Genomic DNA, 18,298 nt, shown 5'->3' on the forward strand with positions numbered 1-18,298 from the left:
TCAAGCACCTAAAAATTTCGTAAAAATGTAATAAAATAGACAGATGTATTTATCCTAATCTAATAACCTCTAAAATCATTAGAGAATTCAAATGGGGGGACTAAGTTGTCGAGAAACCTTCCATCATATTGTTGACATGTAATAAAAACGAGCTTTTTTTAAAAAGATTTTGCAATCAAAGCGATCATAAAAATAATAAAACATAAAAACTTAAGCCTATAAATTATTCGGAAAGTTAAAGTTTTTAGAATCAATGTTATAACAGTTGTAAATCAAGAGAACTTGAAAGTAATTTCTAATTATTTTCATCAAGCCTTAGTTATAACCGGATGTTTCACTTTCGTAAGACATATATTGATTGGTCCCAAATCAGTTTTTTTTATTTACTAAACTTTGCAGATACAGATATAGTTTCTAATTAACGATGCTAATTTAAACCTAATGACACAGGTCTCCTTTTTTCGCTTTCAATTTGCACAATAAAATGTATGCTAGCCTATCGAATAGCAGGATGCCATTGTTTATGTCGCCATTACACGTGAAAACCAAATTGTCTTTAATTTTCTTTTACTTTTTATTTAGTTACATAAAATATTTTTAAAAAAATACATCCAATCTTTAGTAAAGTCTGAAAAAAACAGACATGATTTTAAAACCATTTTAATTATAACTAAGCCGTGCATGATTTTAAAAATATTTAATGGGCCTCTGGTATACATTTGAGACTTTTTTCGCTCGAGTTCATTGAAGTTTAAGATGTCAAAGTGCGTTCATTGAAATCATTCAATAAACGTCATCAAAAATTGTGTAGCGCAACAATTTCAACATCATGTAAACAAAATGGCGCGACTGTAAATATTTATAAAAATTCATCTTCAACTAAACCAGATAAAGAAAACTGCACCAACCCTCTATTTACCATGGCATTTTATTTAAGCAGTCTCAAACAGGCAGCTGTAGATTTTGTCATGGGTGGGACTACACAGGTAAAGCCTCGGGTAAAACCTTAGTGTAGCGTCGTGAATTCGGCTAAAACAACTTAAGTAATGTGGGAGAGAGTTAATTATTTAGAATTAATGAATCTGGCTTTAAATATGAGTTTATTTTCGTATATTTTAATAAAATATTATAGATAATTAATAATAGATTATCATTGATGGTTAAATCAATTTAAATATCCTGAAATTAATTTTTATCAACCCTGTTCGAGATAGTAACTTATAGTAAAATATTATTTAGAGTAGCTTCCCTTCCATTTCTATTCGTATGGAAATGGATTTTAAATATGATTGTCTTGTATTTGTATAAGCCTACAAAGCATTTTGTTTAAAATTCTGCCATTTAAAAACTGAAATTACTAACAAACAACACCATCAATTCTAGAACTATTGTGAGATGCAACTTGTATCTATGTATAAAATCACTTTTGTGCTAGACATAATGTTTATTTGTTCATTACTTGATCTATAGGCTTACAGTTTGAGTTTTTTAAATTATTGTTTGAGTGTTCGCTATTTTCATTTTAGGTTGTATTTTCCCTTTAGTGATTCTATCTTAAATTATGACAGTTTTTTTTTACTTCTCTTTACCTTAATTAAACCCCAACCTCCATCATATTTCTTTGTCAATGTCAGGACAAGTCATAATCCGGTGCGTTAGGAATACGGCCATCAGCATGGGGCCGCGTTAGAGCACCAGTAGGCTATCGTACTCTGTGAGATAACGTACTTTAATTCAATAGCGCGAAACTGCCCAAAAAATTAGTAATGTTACATCTTTTGAGGACAGTTTTTTGGACTTAAATTTAAATATCATGTTGACTGTCTGGCCTAATACACAGCTCTTAGTTTCGAATATCACATCTAATGTATCAAGATTTAGATCAATAATTTACTTAAAATAAGTGTCTTCTTATCGTCCATTGTGCTTTAATAAAGCGCAGAGCAGCTTCAAAATCGGACGGCCATCCTGTTTTCACCAAGCTTCTTTTGGAGCTTAATATGGGTAGTCTAGTTCTATACGGTGAGAGCTTAAAAGATTTTTAAAGGGCCGAAAGTCTCAAGACAGCAAGCTTGCAGAAATAACCACGTATGTTTAAATGGACGAGGGATAGATGTGTGAGGAGCTGTTTAATTGAACACCAACATAAGTAATCAAATTAAACGTCGCATAAGTGTCAAAACGGCAGTGCTTGTTTTTTCCCATATAATTAGCCAAACAGTCGGCGGTACCGGTACATGCGTCACGCGCGAGCGTTAACTCGGTGACCATGTGCTAAGTGGGGGATAAAACGGTTGGTTTCAAGAAATGCGACTCAGCATGCTAATTACATTTCTTGACCCGTCTCAAAATCACATCGCATGAATTCTACCCAACCTCTCCCCACCACAAATCACAATTTCTATATGAAACAATAGGTTCATCACTATATTTGTTCTGTAATAGTGCCCGCTGTCATAACTATATTAACCCAGTAAGATCGACATCATTTATTTGCGATCTAATGTTGATTTGATTACTGCATAAAAAAAAGTGTTCAAAAGTTCGACCTCCACTCAATTGTTGTGGTCTTGGATGCAAACTATTAAGTCTGAAAATGTCTATTAGTCATTCATTTCAACCATATTTAAAAAAAAAAAATTACAATACAGGCATATATTATAAAAATAAAAATTCATGTTAAACCATAAAATCAACACAACAGATATGCGAATAGACAATTTTTCAAGGGAAACTACTCTATTATTGTTTTTAAACATGGCCGCTGCTTGTATTTACTTATTGTTGTCTCGAACATGGTAGTTTAAAGCTTATTCCAGGATGTTTTTGACTGGCTTGGTCATGGATTGTGATTTATTAATCAATTATCTGTTATATTATGTAAAATATGTCATACATATGGCCAAATGAAAGAAATATTCATTAGTTACCTCTACCGCATATAACTAGTTTCGTTTGAATTTAAGACGCTAAACTAAGGTCTTACCAAGACACGTCCCATAGTGTCCTATACTCACGTCCTATAGTGTCCTATACTCACGTCCTATAGTGTCCTATACTCACGTCCTATAGTGTCCTATACTCACGTCCTATAGTGTCCTATACTCACGTCCTATAGTGTCCTATACTCACGTCCTATAGTGTCCTATACTCACGTCCTATAGTGTCCTATGACAACCTAAGTTCAGTCTGAAGACCTAAACTGTGCATTCTCGACAAGGTTATATTATTGGATGTTTAAAGTCCTCTAAGATGAGTTACTTGCTTACAACATTATCATCTAAAAAGAAGAAGTTGACAAAGTCATACGTAAAACTAAAGATGTGGTTCAGGTATAGAGATTTGTGAGACACACAGGTGCTAGCTGTTTACAACTATATGACATTCTCTCAAAAAACTGCAGATGACTTGGCTAACATAGCAGAAATATGCTTAGTGGAAGTGGATAAAGTGGCCATCTACACACAGTACTTTGATATATTCCTCATAACTTCCACAATCTTTTTTTTCAACGGTCAACATATTAAGGTTGATTGGGGAACACCTGATCACACCAAATTTATTGGTAGTTTCAAGCACAAGCAAGATTTCATTGGTGTTGTTGAAGTAATATATAGAGGTGCAATGAAAGGGAGAGTAAAGGTTGGGAGTCTATTATACCCACAAGATGTTCTAAAATATCACTTGATTTACAAGGTCGCTACGCCTCTGGTGTCTACCAGGCAACTTGTTTAATACAATTTCAGCCTGACTGGAGCCAGCTGCCGAACGAGATTCTGCTGCAAGTCTTCAGTTACCTTAGCAACAGCGACAAGTACCACGCCGCCCTCACCTGCAAGTCCTGGCTCCGCCCACTCTCAGTGCCGTCCCTGTGGCAGTCCGGAGATTTTGTTTTTGACTGTAAAAGCGACGAAAAGGCCATCCGGTTTGTTGACATCACCGGCAAAACATTACGTCATATTAAGGTAGAATGTAAAAAACTTGAAAATCTTCAATTGGGTAAGTCACACAGAGTATAGTAAAAATGTATGTGTATGTATATTAAGAGTATATTACATGTGTAATTTCATGCGTAAATTACACGTGTACTTTAATGCGTAAATTAATTGTGTAATTTCATGAGTAAATTACGTTTGTAATTTCATGAGTAAATTACATATCTAATTTCATGAGTAAATTACTTGTGTACATTCATGAGTAAATTACTAGTGTAGTTTCATGAGTAAATCACATGTAAATTTTCTTGCTTTGAATAGTATTGGAATACCACCCATCTTGTTCCGAGAAGATGTATCTGTTTTTAGCCAGCCTTTTGAATTCAGAGAATCACCAGCTGTTGACCTTCAGACTGAAAAATCTGAGCAGTTTGGAAACGTATTGCGGTGGGGAAAGGTCAACGCCGTTGTCTGAGGTCGCTAAACTCCTGAAGAGATTCTTGAAAGTCCAGCGACAGCTTCGTGTCCTTGACCTTAGCAATAGCGAAAAGTCTGTGAGGTTCTGTTTCAAGGAAATTCTTACCGTGAGGCAAGGTTAGTTAGGACAGTCTAACATCGGGCCTTGAGTGGTGGGCTTACAGGAATTTATAGACCGTTTATGTTGGGCTTAGAGAGATGTGTCAATAGAAACAACACGAGGGGCGGGATAGACGGCGAGACGTTGGGTGTCTACAAGACAGTTCAATTACATAAATGCAGAGGCGTAGCGAGGGGGGGGGGCGTGTGGTGCGGACCGCACCGGGTGACACCATTTAGGGGGGTGACACCAATGCAAAAAATAGCAAAATATAGAGAAAAACTTGAGGGGGGGGGGTGCAAATTGAAAGTTTGAGGGGGGGGGGTGCAAATCGAAAATATGAGGGGGGGGGGTGACACCATTAAGTGCCGCACCGGGTGACACCCGACCTCGCTACGCCACTGCATAAATGTAACAAGGTTTGTCTTTAAGTTGACCCGATTGTGGCTCAGTGGGGTCAATTACTTGTGAAATTTTTATACTGCTAATGTATCAGATAATCAAAACAAATACATGCTAATGTTTCAGATAATCAAAACAAATACATGCTAATGTATCAGATAATCAAAACAAAAACATGCTAATGTTTCAGATAATCAAAACAAATACATGCTAATGTATCAGATAATCAAAACAAAAACATGCTAATGTTTCAGATAATCAAAACAAATACATGCTAATGTATCAGATAATCAAAACAAATACATGCTAATGTATCAGATAATCTAAACAAATACATGCTAATGTTTCAGATAATCAAAACAAATACATGCTAATGTATCAGATAATCAAAACAAAAACATGCTCATGTATCGTCTAACATAAATAAACAATAAGTAGAAACTTTATTTATATATCCCAAGGCATGAAATTGCTGATAGCAGCTGGCAAATACTGCGGCACCACGCTACATACCCTTGCTATCGCCAGGCTCGTTAGCTTGAAAAGTAGTTTCCATAATAGCATGAGCTATCTTCCGCAATTTCGAAACGCCATCTCTGGTTTCAGCAAGTTATCAGGTGGGATGAATTACGTCATTTTTATAGTTACATGAATTAATATTTTTTTCTAGTCTTGCACATTTTAAGTAAATAACTTCAATCAATCTTTTATTCTCCTATGAATAAGTGTGATGGCTTATGATGGTGCTTATAAATGTACATGGAAGTAAACTCCGATTATATCTCGTGTTCATTAATCGCTATTTAGTCTGGAGAGTAGACAAACACTTCTCAATGTAGCAGTTCATTCCGTTTTAAAAGTACCTTGACCATCCAACTCTAACAATACCACCCAATGCTGATAAGATCTTGACTCACTAACTCAGACCAGACTCTTACAACGCAACTCTAACAAGACCTTAACAATACACATCTTAACTCTGAACAGATTTTAACCACTAAGCTCTGATTCGATCTTGACCATCTATATCTTGCAAGACCTTGACCACCTAACTCTAACAAAACCTTGACAACACAGCGCCTAGTTCTCAAAAGACTGACTCTATATAACCGTAATATTTAGTTTCGTATGTTCTTCTCGTGTGTTTACCATATGCCACATAACGAGAGGCCTTGTGACTTTCAGACCTTGACCTCAGCTATGGTTATCTGGAAGATGACCTGCTACTCAGCCTGGCTAATACAACAACCAGCCTCAAGTTGATCACAGTTCGTGCTGATGAAATCCCAGAGTTAGAAAGTCAAATTACCGCTCTAGCATGGGAGAAGCTTACAGCGGCATGTCCTGAGCTAAAAGCGATTTTTCACATCAAGCACAAATTTGTGAGCTGATGTTTTAAAAATGCATAAAATCCTTCAGTATAACAAGATTTTACAAACCTTCAGTATAACAATTTTTAATAAACACTAAAAAAAAGAAAGACAGGAAATATTAACATCAGTTTACTTTTGATATTAACCTAAAAGTTGTGTCTGTCTGCTAACAGTTTTAACACACATACAGAGGCGTAGCGACCCTTCCCGGCGGCCGGGGACAAACGTTCGATTTGCACCCCCTCCCCCTAACTTTTGATTTACAAACACCCCCTCAAACTTTTCAATTTGTTTTTCCAACCCAACACATATGTCCCCCCCCCCCCCGCCCCCCTAGCTACGCCTCTGCACACATCCGCTTTTACTGCAGTAGCTCAACAAACTGCTCACGTTGAATTTATTATTTTATTTATTTATTACACTGAGTAACATTGTATTATTTCCAAGAGGATCAGACATAATTCTATACAGAATTGCAAAGTAATCTGAACCTTATTCCATTTAGGAGTCGTACTCCCAAGACCCAACATTGATACTCACACCATCCATGCCACTATATCAAGTCAAGTGGAAAGCTGGTGCCGCCATCGCTAAAGAGAACTTAGAGAAGTTCTTTCAACATGTGGCACAGAACTTTCAGGTGAGAGGGATGAGAGGGACCCGGTAGTATGCAAAAAGTAGATACAGAACTTTCAGGTGGGCTAGTTGACGCTTATGAATCTTAAATACAAAAACTCATGATTATAATCATATAATTGGTCTGTGTTTACAGAATACCATACACCACCTTCATCTACAGACGGGTGTCCGCCCTGACACGGAACGCTTTGAGCTTGTGTTCAAAAGGTAGGTGAGCTCTGATTTGCTCTTCTGTGTTTTGAGGCTTTTAAAATAGATTTTTTTGGCTAAACCACATTAGTTGTTTGAGTTGTAAGTAGTGCCGGAGACAAAACTTAAAAGCGCACCCCCCCCCCACGCATTTTTTTGTGTCCCCGGGGACAAACTTTCGATTTGCAACCCCCCCCCCCCCCTTCAAACTTTCAATTTGTTTTTCCAACCCATTTTAGCGCCCCCTTACGGCCAGCGCCCAAGGCGACCGCCTAGTTCGCCTTATAGGTAGCGCCGGCCCTGTTTGTAAGGAGTTAAACACATCGCCTAAGCTGTAGCAAGATGATATGCTTACATTCTAATCATTGTATGTCTGTGAGGGTGGGGATTTTAGAAGGCGGAACGAATGAATCCAATAACACACAGTTCAAGTTCCAAATACAAAGTTCTTTATTCATATGTATATAATCATGTTCTACCTAACTAGCTATACTCTCTACTATTTATTTCTACTACTGACTTTTCACTATACCACTAACTACGCACTCCCATGACCAATCCTAACACTAACTGTTCTCTACATTCTACAATCTAACACCTTCTACCTCGCTAGCTAATCATGATTTACCTAACTATCTACATTCCTCGGCCGTCTCTGACCGCTACCTAACAACTCCTGGCCTATCGCTCTACTGCCCCACGCCTCAGTGGTCAGCTGACCGTCCCACGTGACCGGTCAGTCCTGTGCGCCCATTGGTCTCTCTAACCAACCAACTAGGCCTATAGTCTGTTTCTGCTAACCTATATCTGCTAAACATGTCTGACGTAATCTTGCGTCATCACATATCTCCCTCCCTTTCTGTAGCTGACAAATTATATTTTTCAGCGTCTGCTACTAATCTAATACATCAACAACTATCTATCTTACTACTCTATTCTATCCCTAACATCAATCATAAAAATCTAATACAAAGTGGGACAGCACAGTTTACAAAAACATAAACTCTTCTGTCTGTGTTCTTGAAAGAAATGTCATTGTTCTAGTTCCTGAAATCTTGTGGTGTGACTGGTGTCTCTGCTTGCTAATGTATGTCTATGTTATGGTATGTGTGAATTCAATCATGTGTAACTCAGTTCTGGCTAGGTTGTCGCGTACTGGCCTTGGGCTAATCTTAGTAGAATGTGTAACTGGTTGAACGGGCTCTGCGAGCAGTGTAAGTGTATGTGTAAGTGTTATGTAATTACTGGCATTCCTCGGTGGTGGGTAGGTTGTGGCAAGTTTTGATGTAAATTCCCGTGAGGCGGGTGTAGGCGTAACTTTCGTTGGTCAATGTGATGACGCAACAAACTGATCTCAACGCTGGTTGAGACGTCCACGTAGAGTGGTTATGCGATGAACTGGAGCTGTCTGATGCGGTGGTGAACAATGACGTAACGTTCCGACGCTGGGAACTGGGACGATGGGTCTTCTACCCTTTGTATGTGCCGACGTAGGTGTACGTAGCTGGCGGTCTATTATTCAACTCCAGTGCGGGGGCGAAGCGGTGGCGATGCGTCCGCTGTCTTGACCAGGGCAATTCTCTGTTAAGCAGGGCTGTTCGCTGTCCAGGTAATTCAACGTAATCAGGGCTTCAGGTGGCGGCACTCTTTGAAGTGTCTCTTCATCTCGTCTCATTCTGTGTAAGCGTTGGTGGGTCTGAAATTGTATTACGAGACCATGAGCAATGGCTTTATGTGACCAATTTAGTGCCCGCGCAGACAAGTATTCAGACAGAGGTACCTTCCATAAAAAAAACCTCAATCCCAAATTTATAAGTGCTGAACATTTGTCTGGCGGTATAACAAACATTAAAAAATAACATTACAACATAACCAAATAAAAAATCAGTACACTCTAATCTAACAACAATCTGTAAAGCCTAATAAACTCAATAGACGTAAACACTACTAGAGCTTAGAAATAGCTTCACAAAAAGAATAGACATGTAAGTGTATACAAATAATCGTGCCGTTTCAAATAACATTTGAACACGTAATCATATAGCGGAGCAGCTCTCACTATGTGACTTCTGACTTGACTTAAACTGGCTGGCTTGAATAATTAACTGACTTCACTTTTGACTTCAGTAGCTTGACTTATTTCACTTTAACTGACTTCAGTAACTCGACTGACTTCAATTTAACGACTGATTCCACTTTGACGACTGATTTCCTCTGACGACTGACTTCACATGACGACTAATTTCCTTGACGACTAAATTCTCTTTGACGACTAAATTCTCTTCACTGCGACAACTAAATCGACTGACTTCATAGACCTCTGACTGACTTCAACTGACTTAAACTTAATAGACTTCACTTTGACCTCAAAGACTTTAACGACTTAGGCGACTTCACTTTGACTTCAAAGACTTTTTCTTTGACTTCAACGACTTCAATATGACTTCAAAGACTTCACTTTGACTTCAACTTCAATATGACTTCAAAGACTTCACTTTGACTTCAACTTCAATATGACTTCAAAGACTTCACTTTGACTTCAACTTCAATATGACTTCAAAGACTTCACTTTGACTTTAACGACTTAAATATGACTTCAAAGACTTCACTTTGACTTCAACAACTTCAATATGACTTCAAAGACTTCACTTTGACTTCAACAACTTCACTATAACTTCGACGATTTCACTTCTTTACTATGACCTCAACGACTTTAATATAACTTCAAAGACTTTTCTTTGACTGCAACATGACTTCAACTAAGTCACTATGACCTCGATTACGACTTTAACAACATTGACTGACTTGACTGACTTCAAATAACTTCTTTGATTTCAGTTCTGACTTATACTTCACTGACTTCAATAACACAATTGACTTCAGATTTGACTACACTGACTTCTGACTGTACGACTTCACGTCGATTTCCTCGACTACTTAGATCAACACAAAAACTCGACTTGACTTCACTTTTGTCCGTTGTTCAAAATCATTTATGGGGACGGTCGGGGTCACATTTTTGGTCATGGGGTTGCTGTTCTTGGGCAGTTGCGTGTTATCTATGTGCTGTACTTTCCGTTTCACTAATTCTAACGCTAACTCTGCTTTTGTTCTTGACATGTTTTACTATCTTGACTATATTGTTTTCTAGCTTATTCTCTACAAATGTTTCAACTTCTTCTCCTGTTTTGTCTAATGGTATGCCCTGTTTATAGCATTGAGACTCTGCCTCCATGGTTGTGTATGTGTGTGTATGTTGAGGAAAGTAAACAAAACTAATGCAACAGGGCGTAACATAAGAATGTGTAAGGCAGAAAAACCACTGGTACAAACTATCCAGCACGGGTATAAACCCAAACGTTTAAAAAATTTTTTGGAAGGTACTTATCTTTTTGAATATGTTGACAGTTCCCTTGTGTTGTTATTCAAAATTCGTTCCGGCTGAAGAGGTCCGCTGTTGTGAAGAGAAAGCAATACACCAGTCGTACTCCGTCATGAGTAAACCGATATACTTTCTTTCCCGTCCTCGATCTGCGGTTCGTCCCGAGCTCCGCCAGTTGTGAGGGTACGAAAAAGAATCTTTGTTTGTAGTTCTTCTAGTTGCACCAGTTGTGAGGGTGGGGATTTTTAAGAAGGCGGAACGAATGAATCCAATAACACACAGTTCAAGTTCCAAATACAAAGTTCTTTATTCATATGTATATAATCATGTTCTACCTAACTAGCTATACTCTCTACTATTTACTTCTACTACTGACTTTTCACTATACCACTAACTACGCACTCCCTTGACCAATCCTAACACTAACTGTTCTCTACATTCTACAATCTAACACCTTCTACCTCGCTAGCTAATCATGATCTACCTAACTATCTACATTCCTCGGCCGTCTCTGACCGCTACCTAACAACTCCTGGCCTATCGCTCTACTGCCCCACGCCTCAGTGGTCAGCTGACCGTCCCACGTGACCGGTCAGTCCTGTGCGCCCATTGGTCTCTCTAACCAACCAACTAGGCCTATAGTCTGTTTCTGCTAACCTATATCTGCTAAACATGTCTGACGTAATCTTGCGTCATCACAATGTCTTTTTGTATATTTGATGTTTTCTAAATCAATGAAACCAATTTTCTATTTCTTTATTTCTTATCACTGATAAGTGGCGGGAGAGTTGGTATGTTGCAACTCACAGATAAAGTTGTAAAGCCCCCCTTTTAGACCTAACGAACTATAGGGTCGATGAACTACAGTTTGTATGTATCTTGAGCCCGGCATATGGTGTAGTCAGCACAATGCTCAACTGTTAAGTACGGTGTGCCTTTATGATGTGTGTCATCAATGGATGTAATGCTGTTATTTCTACCCTACCTGTGTATCATCAATGGATGTAATGCTGTTATTTCTACCCTACCTGTGTATCATCAATGGATGTAATGCTGTTATTTCTACCCTACCTGTGTATCATCAATGGATGTAATGCTGTTATTTCTACCCTACCTGTGTGATGTAATGCTGTTAATTCTACCCTATCTGTGTATCATAAATGGATGTAATGCTGGTATTTCTACCCTACCTGTGTATCATTAATGGATGTAATGCTGTTATTTCTACCCTACCTGTGTATCATTAATGGATGTAATGTTGTTATTTCTACCCTACCTTTGTATCATCAATGGATGTAATGCTGTTATTTCTACCCTACCTGTGTATCATCAATGGATGTAATGCTGTTATTTCTACCCTACCTGTGTATCATCAATGGATGTAATGCTGTTATTTCTACCCTACCTGTTTGATGTAATGCTGTTATTTCTACCCTACCTGTGTATCAACAATGGATGTAATGCTGTTATTTCTACCCTACCTGTGTATCATAAATTGATGTAATGCTGTTATTTCTACCCTACCTGTGTGTCATCAATGGATGTAATGTTGTGATTTCTACCCTACCTGTGTATCATCAATGGATGTAATGCTGTTATTTCTACCCTACCTGTGTATCATCAATGGATGTAATGCTGTTATTTCTACCCTACCTGTTTGATGTAATGCTGTTATTTCTACCCTACCTGTGTATCATCAATGGATGTAATGCTGTTATTTCTACCCTACCTGTTTATCATAAATTGATGTAATGCTGTTATTTCTACCCTACCTGTGTATCATAAATTGATGTAATGCTGTTATTTCTACCCTACCTGTGTATCTTCAATGGATGTAATGCTGTTATTTCTACCCTACCTGTGTATCATAAATTGATGTAATGTTTACGATTTCTACCCTACCTGTGTACCATCAATGGATGTAATGCTGTTATTCCTACCCTACCTGTGTGTCCACAGTTTGCAGGCGTGCAAAAATCTGGACACCCTGTCCCTGTGTTTGAAAAGCTACAAGAGTGGTGACGTAGAGATGTACATGCTGGCAATAAAAGATGTCATGACGCGATGTCCAGTGTCATGTGACGTCACACTGAACGGTCAAGTTGTGAAGGTGGGGTCAGGAGAGTTCACCGGGTTGACCAGTTGACGAATGTTTTTTTTAGATCGGTGGTAAAACAAGGTAGTACACATTAGCATCTGTTTTTTATTTATCCTTTTAAAAAATGGGTCCATTTAACTATTTGTTTTAAGTTTTGACTTGCAATCAATTTATCAATGTCAAGATGAGCTAGATGAAGAGACAACTATTGAAAGCTGATTAGGGATGGTTTGGTGAGATCTTAAACAGAGGGTTAGCGCAGGAGCCATAGTATGGAGGTAAACAGTTCTAGAACAATAACATGGAGGCCAGCAGTTCTAGAACAATAACAATGATGAAAACAATACTAAAAAGCTGATAATTGCACCCCTTCTACTCGGTGATTTTAAGTTACCAACCGGAGAAAAATGTCAGAAAAACTCTTGATTTGTATAATAATATTTACTAATAATAACAATAAGTAGTTTCAAATGCATTTAGAGTGAAATATTTCCCATATTTGATTGTATACTTGGTCAAGGGAATCAATTGCAATGAAATCTCGGTATTAAAACAATTTAGAAATCATTGTAGAAAGGGGAAAAAAACCCAGTAATGATATTTTATTTAAACGTCAATTAGACCACTGCATAACAATTTATAGTTAAAGATTTCAAACATTAAAAACTTGTATACTTTTTTCAGCTACTTAGGTTAACAACGTTTATCGTTTTGCGTCTGTAATTTTCGTAAACTGTAAACACTTCATTTAATACAGGCTGTACTATTTAAGTTTCTTTCTTTACCTTTAGACCCAATTTCAAAGAAGGGTCTATATTAAAATAAATTCACTGTGCAGGTTACATTTTAATATGATCCACACAAAAATGATCAACTAGCTGTCCTTCACAGAAAATCAATATTCTACCATAGGTTTGTGTGTTGCATGGTATCCAGAATTTAACCATTCGATTAACCGCATTCAATGATGATATTAACCTAACGTATCATGCAGTAGACAGAAGTTAAGCATGTAAAGAAAATACTAGTGCAATTGATTAGAGCATATTAGCTTCATGCATCGAATAGGTGCTAAAACATATTTAGCAGAAGACGAATTATGTAGCTATTGCTAGTTTATCTACAGAAAATGCATGTTAATTTAAAAAAAAATTAACTAGTACAGTTAGTGTATTTTCTTTAACATTCCTCCTATTTATATTCGTATTCGAAATTATTTTATTGTAATTAATATATATATATATATATATATATATATATATATATATATATATATATATATAAACATTTTTCTGTTGTTTATATACCGTTCAATTTAAAAAAAAAACAGTTACTTTTTTTAAATCTCTGTTCAACACAATAGCCTGAATAATGAAATACGTACTCTTTAAACAATTATATAGTCTACATTCTCGTCGCCATTTGTTTATATAAATAATAAGATGTAAAAAAAGAAATAAATCTATATACTACTAAAACTTAAGTTTGTTTACTTTTTTGCATATTTATTTTTTTGTTTGTCTATTTGTTAACATGAGAAAACCTGCACTATGAGCAAAGCTGTAAAATACGTATCTAGGCAGAGAATAATGTTCTTTTTACCAAACTGTTAATCACAAATTCATTTAAAGACTTTAATTAATTTATTGATATATTCATTGGTAGAAATACTACTTGAATTATAAAATGAAAAACGTGGGGCGCCGTGATTTTCTTACAGCTTCTAATACTGTTGACTCTCTAAAAGCTCCCTAATAAAACTCAAAAGTAGTATCTAATCAATAGTAATATAACTTTTACATCTTATATTAGCAATGACCGATAGAAAACTTTTACTTCGGCGCCCCACGTTTTTCATTTTTTGTCATAATGCGCACGCAGTTTGCGATCGCTTATATAGAGTGATCGCTTGCATTATTGTGATGTATAGCATTTATTTTCTACTTTTTAGTTCAATCAGAAAACGTGGGTTTTTAAAAAAATTGTAATGATAATTATTAAATGTGGGGTCTGGCTTTTTGTAAAGATATGTTACAGTGGTAATCGAAGGAGAGTGATAAAAATCGTCAAATAAACATGAAGTCATTTATTGATGTCCTTCGAAACACACAGTTATTCAAGAATAACGTGTAGTATAGTAATATCAAACACAAAATAAGCGTTACATTTGTTCACTAAAGTAGTTGTAAAATCATGATTGCAAATAGTTTAAATCTACAATAATTTACTGATTACATGTGCTACATTTACATTATGTGAAAGTCGCTATTTACATGGAGCTTGGATATTACTTATCAACAGATTACATCCAATTAAAAATGTGAGAACAGTTAATAATCTCTCCCATCAGCACTCAATTTGAGCAGATATTAAAATGTATTATGATTCTAAAATCGTTGGACTAATTCACGGAAAACGTTGGTTGCCTTTTATAGATTATTGATTTTTAATACAATCATTGACAATTTTCTAAATATGTATCTTTTGAAACTGTGAAAGCATTAAAGTGCATTTATACGGTGTTCGTATCGATAGACACATGGAACGAATGGCAGAACGTTTGACTGACAATAAGTAAGTCTCGATTTCGTATCCTGGGCTCAAGTAGGTAGGATGTCCCAGAGTCTACTCAGCTCTGATGGGTACTTGGCTGACTTTAGGGAAGGTAACTGCTGCTAGGCATCATGCTGACCACACCATCCCTTTAGGCGAGCAATACTTTATCTGGACCATGGACAGTATGAATTAGTGCTTAATATGTACCAGTATATAATGGCTGCGGTGAAATATAATGATACCATGTGACAAGAAAGGTGCATCAATATACCCATGTGTCACCACAGTGTATCAATATACCCACTTATGTATCACCACCCAATGTATCAATGTACCCACTATTGTGTCATTACAAAAATATCAATATTAATGTGTCACAAAATACCCACTAAAGTGTCACCAAATTGTTTCAAATAGATCTAGTATCAAATATATTGAAATGCCGACTCTGGATAAATATCCGATTTCACTGACATTTTTCTTTTCCGGTAAAATTTGAAGTTGAGGTGGTGATTTGGATTTGGTTTCGATTTAGAGACAAAGACAGCACTATCAACCTAGCGCCCGTTGTACCTCTCCCTCAAGAGGGCCATTTATTGCGTACACATATTTAATTCCGTTTTCTTGGTGCGCAATTCTTTTTTCTACGAGATTCTCTTCTATTTTAAAAGGTTTAAGTAATTAAAAATGGATTAAAATCATGTCTATATCCCGAGTTGCCATCCCCCGTAGTGTTATATAAGAATATTCGAGAACATTTAGGGAATATTATTTGTTATGCCTGAGTCTATTATTGATTTTAGTTAGTTATCTACCCTACCCCCTCCCGCCCCACACCTGATCTGGGACACAATGCATCCCCGTCCTACCGCTAGTTGGTATCTAACCCATCCCCAATCCCGTCCCACCCCTGAACTGGAATAACGTGTTAACGCCCCACCCCCCTCACCCCGCCCTACCTAGCGATGTGCAGGCTAGGGGAAGTACAGATCGCCGTCTTTGACCTGAGCCCGACCCAACTAACCTGGTATTCAAATTTGGGGAAACACGTAATGAGATACCCTATTGTATTCGAGGCATAGACCCCAAGCTGGGTGGTGAGGGCCAGAAAGATAGGACAGTTGAACTTTAGCTTTGCTAGGATGTAGTCGTGTTTTGTTTGTAAAGTGTGGTAGGGCCCCTAAGGCTGGCCACTATTAATGTTCAAGATTATTTCTTGTTTTATTGAAGACTAAAGTAGTAACCATTAAAGTTGCCTAGCTGTAATTGTGTTTGCGTTTTACTTGAACCTCTAACTGCAGTCATCGCCACCATCAGTACCAACCATAAAGATGACTCGTGACTCGTTTCATAACTTTACTCCTGGTTTATTTATTTTGTGCAAGCGCTATACAAATCATTACTTCATTAAGGAGACGTTAGTTAAATCTTTAAAAATTAATTAATTAAACTGTTTTAATTCACATTGCATTGTCACCAAGTTTTGACCCACGCGTCAAAATTGAACGTAATCGTTCTGGTACAAGTAGTCAAAATATCGCTCGTCAACTCCGACCCGAAGTAATAAACTGATTAAAGAAGTTAATTATAGCGTGAAGGAAAATAATTACATGAATAATTATACAAACACAAATCTATTTCGTAAAAATGTAATAAAATAAACACAATCGGAAGTTTTTATCCTAATCTAATATATTTTTAAAAACAACCCTCTAAACTAATTATAGAATTCAAAGTCACGTTTTAGATTACAAAGTGCTTTCATTTTGAATCATTAGATAAACGTCATCAAAAATTGTGTAGCGCACCAATTTCAACATAATGTAAACAATGGCGTGTGTAGGGTAATTTTATGATAATTTCATCTTCCTTGTAATTTTGAAAAAAAATTAATTAAATAACATCGATAAACAAACGGCCTCATCCCTATATAGCGCAATGTCTTTGGTCGACATCAAAAGACTAAAACAAGTTGCAGAAGAGTTTGTTGGCCGTGTAAATAAGCAGGTAGATCTAAAGACACATCAAATAGTGTGTTATAGTGTCATATACTTACTTCCTCTAGTGTCCTTTAGTTACATCCTATAGTGTCCTATACCCACGTCCTATAGTGTCCTATACCCACGTCCTATAGTGTCCTATACCCACGTCTTATAGTCTCCTATACTCACGACCTATAGTGTCCTATAGAGTCTTATACTCACGTCCTATATTGTCCTATACTCACGTACTATAGTATCCAATATTGTCCTATACTCATAGTTCAGGCATTGTTAGGTTGACATTATATAATAGCCATTATTTTCATCTTATAAACACGTACTCAGGTGACCTTGCCAAGTTTGAAGTCAGCACTTCGATGATTATATTTTTACATGGATAAAAGTATATTTGTAAACTGTGTCTTTAAAATAGCAGTATAAAATACTAAACGCAAGCATTAAAATAATTTTAAAATTTAATGGCTTATGGATCAACATTTTAAAAGATGATAACGAAGAGATTTTTAAAATATGTTTTTGCGTAAAAGACTGCATTTCTATTTGTTTTCATTGAGACAACGTTTAACCCTAAAACTTACTTTGGTAAGACAAACACACTGGTTTGCAGAGTTTCTTCCAGGCATCTCTTCGGGGGGGGGGGGGGGGGGGGGGGGGGCTAAGCCCCCCCCCCCCAGAAAATTTTTTACCGCCCCCCCCCCGAACGAAATGAAATTTATGTAATTTATATAGAAAATATATACTTTTAACAGTGTCCGCCCCCCGAAGAAAGTTTACCCCCCCCCCCCCGAAAATTTCAAGTGCCCCCCCCCCCGGAGAAAAAAGTCTGGAAGAAACACTGCTGGTTTGCTGTGCTAGTTCAAGTATTCCTGGAGAAAAAAAACACTTTGTATTAATTGTTTTATGTTAATCTGTTCAATGATTTTAATAAATTCCACTTTTTAGAACTATATTATCTAGCGATGTCATGTGTTAAGTTTTTAAAATATTTTCTTGAATAGCCTAAAATTCTAAAAAGAGCAGCAAAGTCCAATAACAACAATACAAGCATATGTTTATAACCACATTTGTTTGAAAACATATTGCATAGAATCTCCGACACTTAATACGCCGAGGTTCACTAGGCAAATATTGTTTACACAATCAC

At 36.8% G+C, this 18,298-nt stretch overlaps 1 protein-coding gene across 1 annotated transcript in view; it reads left to right on the forward strand.

The window, feature by feature from the left end:
- The first annotated feature begins 948 nt into the window (after nt 1-948).
- The window catches only part of LOC131938874 (uncharacterized), a 39,454-nt gene continuing 22,104 nt past the window's right edge, over nt 949-18,298 (forward strand). The window contains exons 1-8 of the mRNA XM_059297095.1: nt 949-986; nt 3,747-3,999; nt 4,257-4,529; nt 5,376-5,531; nt 6,100-6,296; nt 6,793-6,927; nt 7,060-7,133; nt 12,457-12,607. Of these exons, the coding sequence (XP_059153078.1) occupies nt 969-986; nt 3,747-3,999; nt 4,257-4,529; nt 5,376-5,531; nt 6,100-6,296; nt 6,793-6,927; nt 7,060-7,133; nt 12,457-12,607 (1,257 nt within the window). The 5' untranslated portion in view covers nt 949-968. The remainder of the gene's footprint in view (nt 987-3,746; nt 4,000-4,256; nt 4,530-5,375; nt 5,532-6,099; nt 6,297-6,792; nt 6,928-7,059; nt 7,134-12,456; nt 12,608-18,298) is intronic.

The sequence above is a fragment of the Physella acuta genome, unplaced genomic scaffold, assembly GCF_028476545.2.
Source record: "Physella acuta isolate Inbredline_101_S28 unplaced genomic scaffold, ASM2847654v3 ptg000258l, whole genome shotgun sequence".
Classification (NCBI taxonomy): Eukaryota; Metazoa; Mollusca; class Gastropoda; family Physidae; genus Physella; species Physella acuta.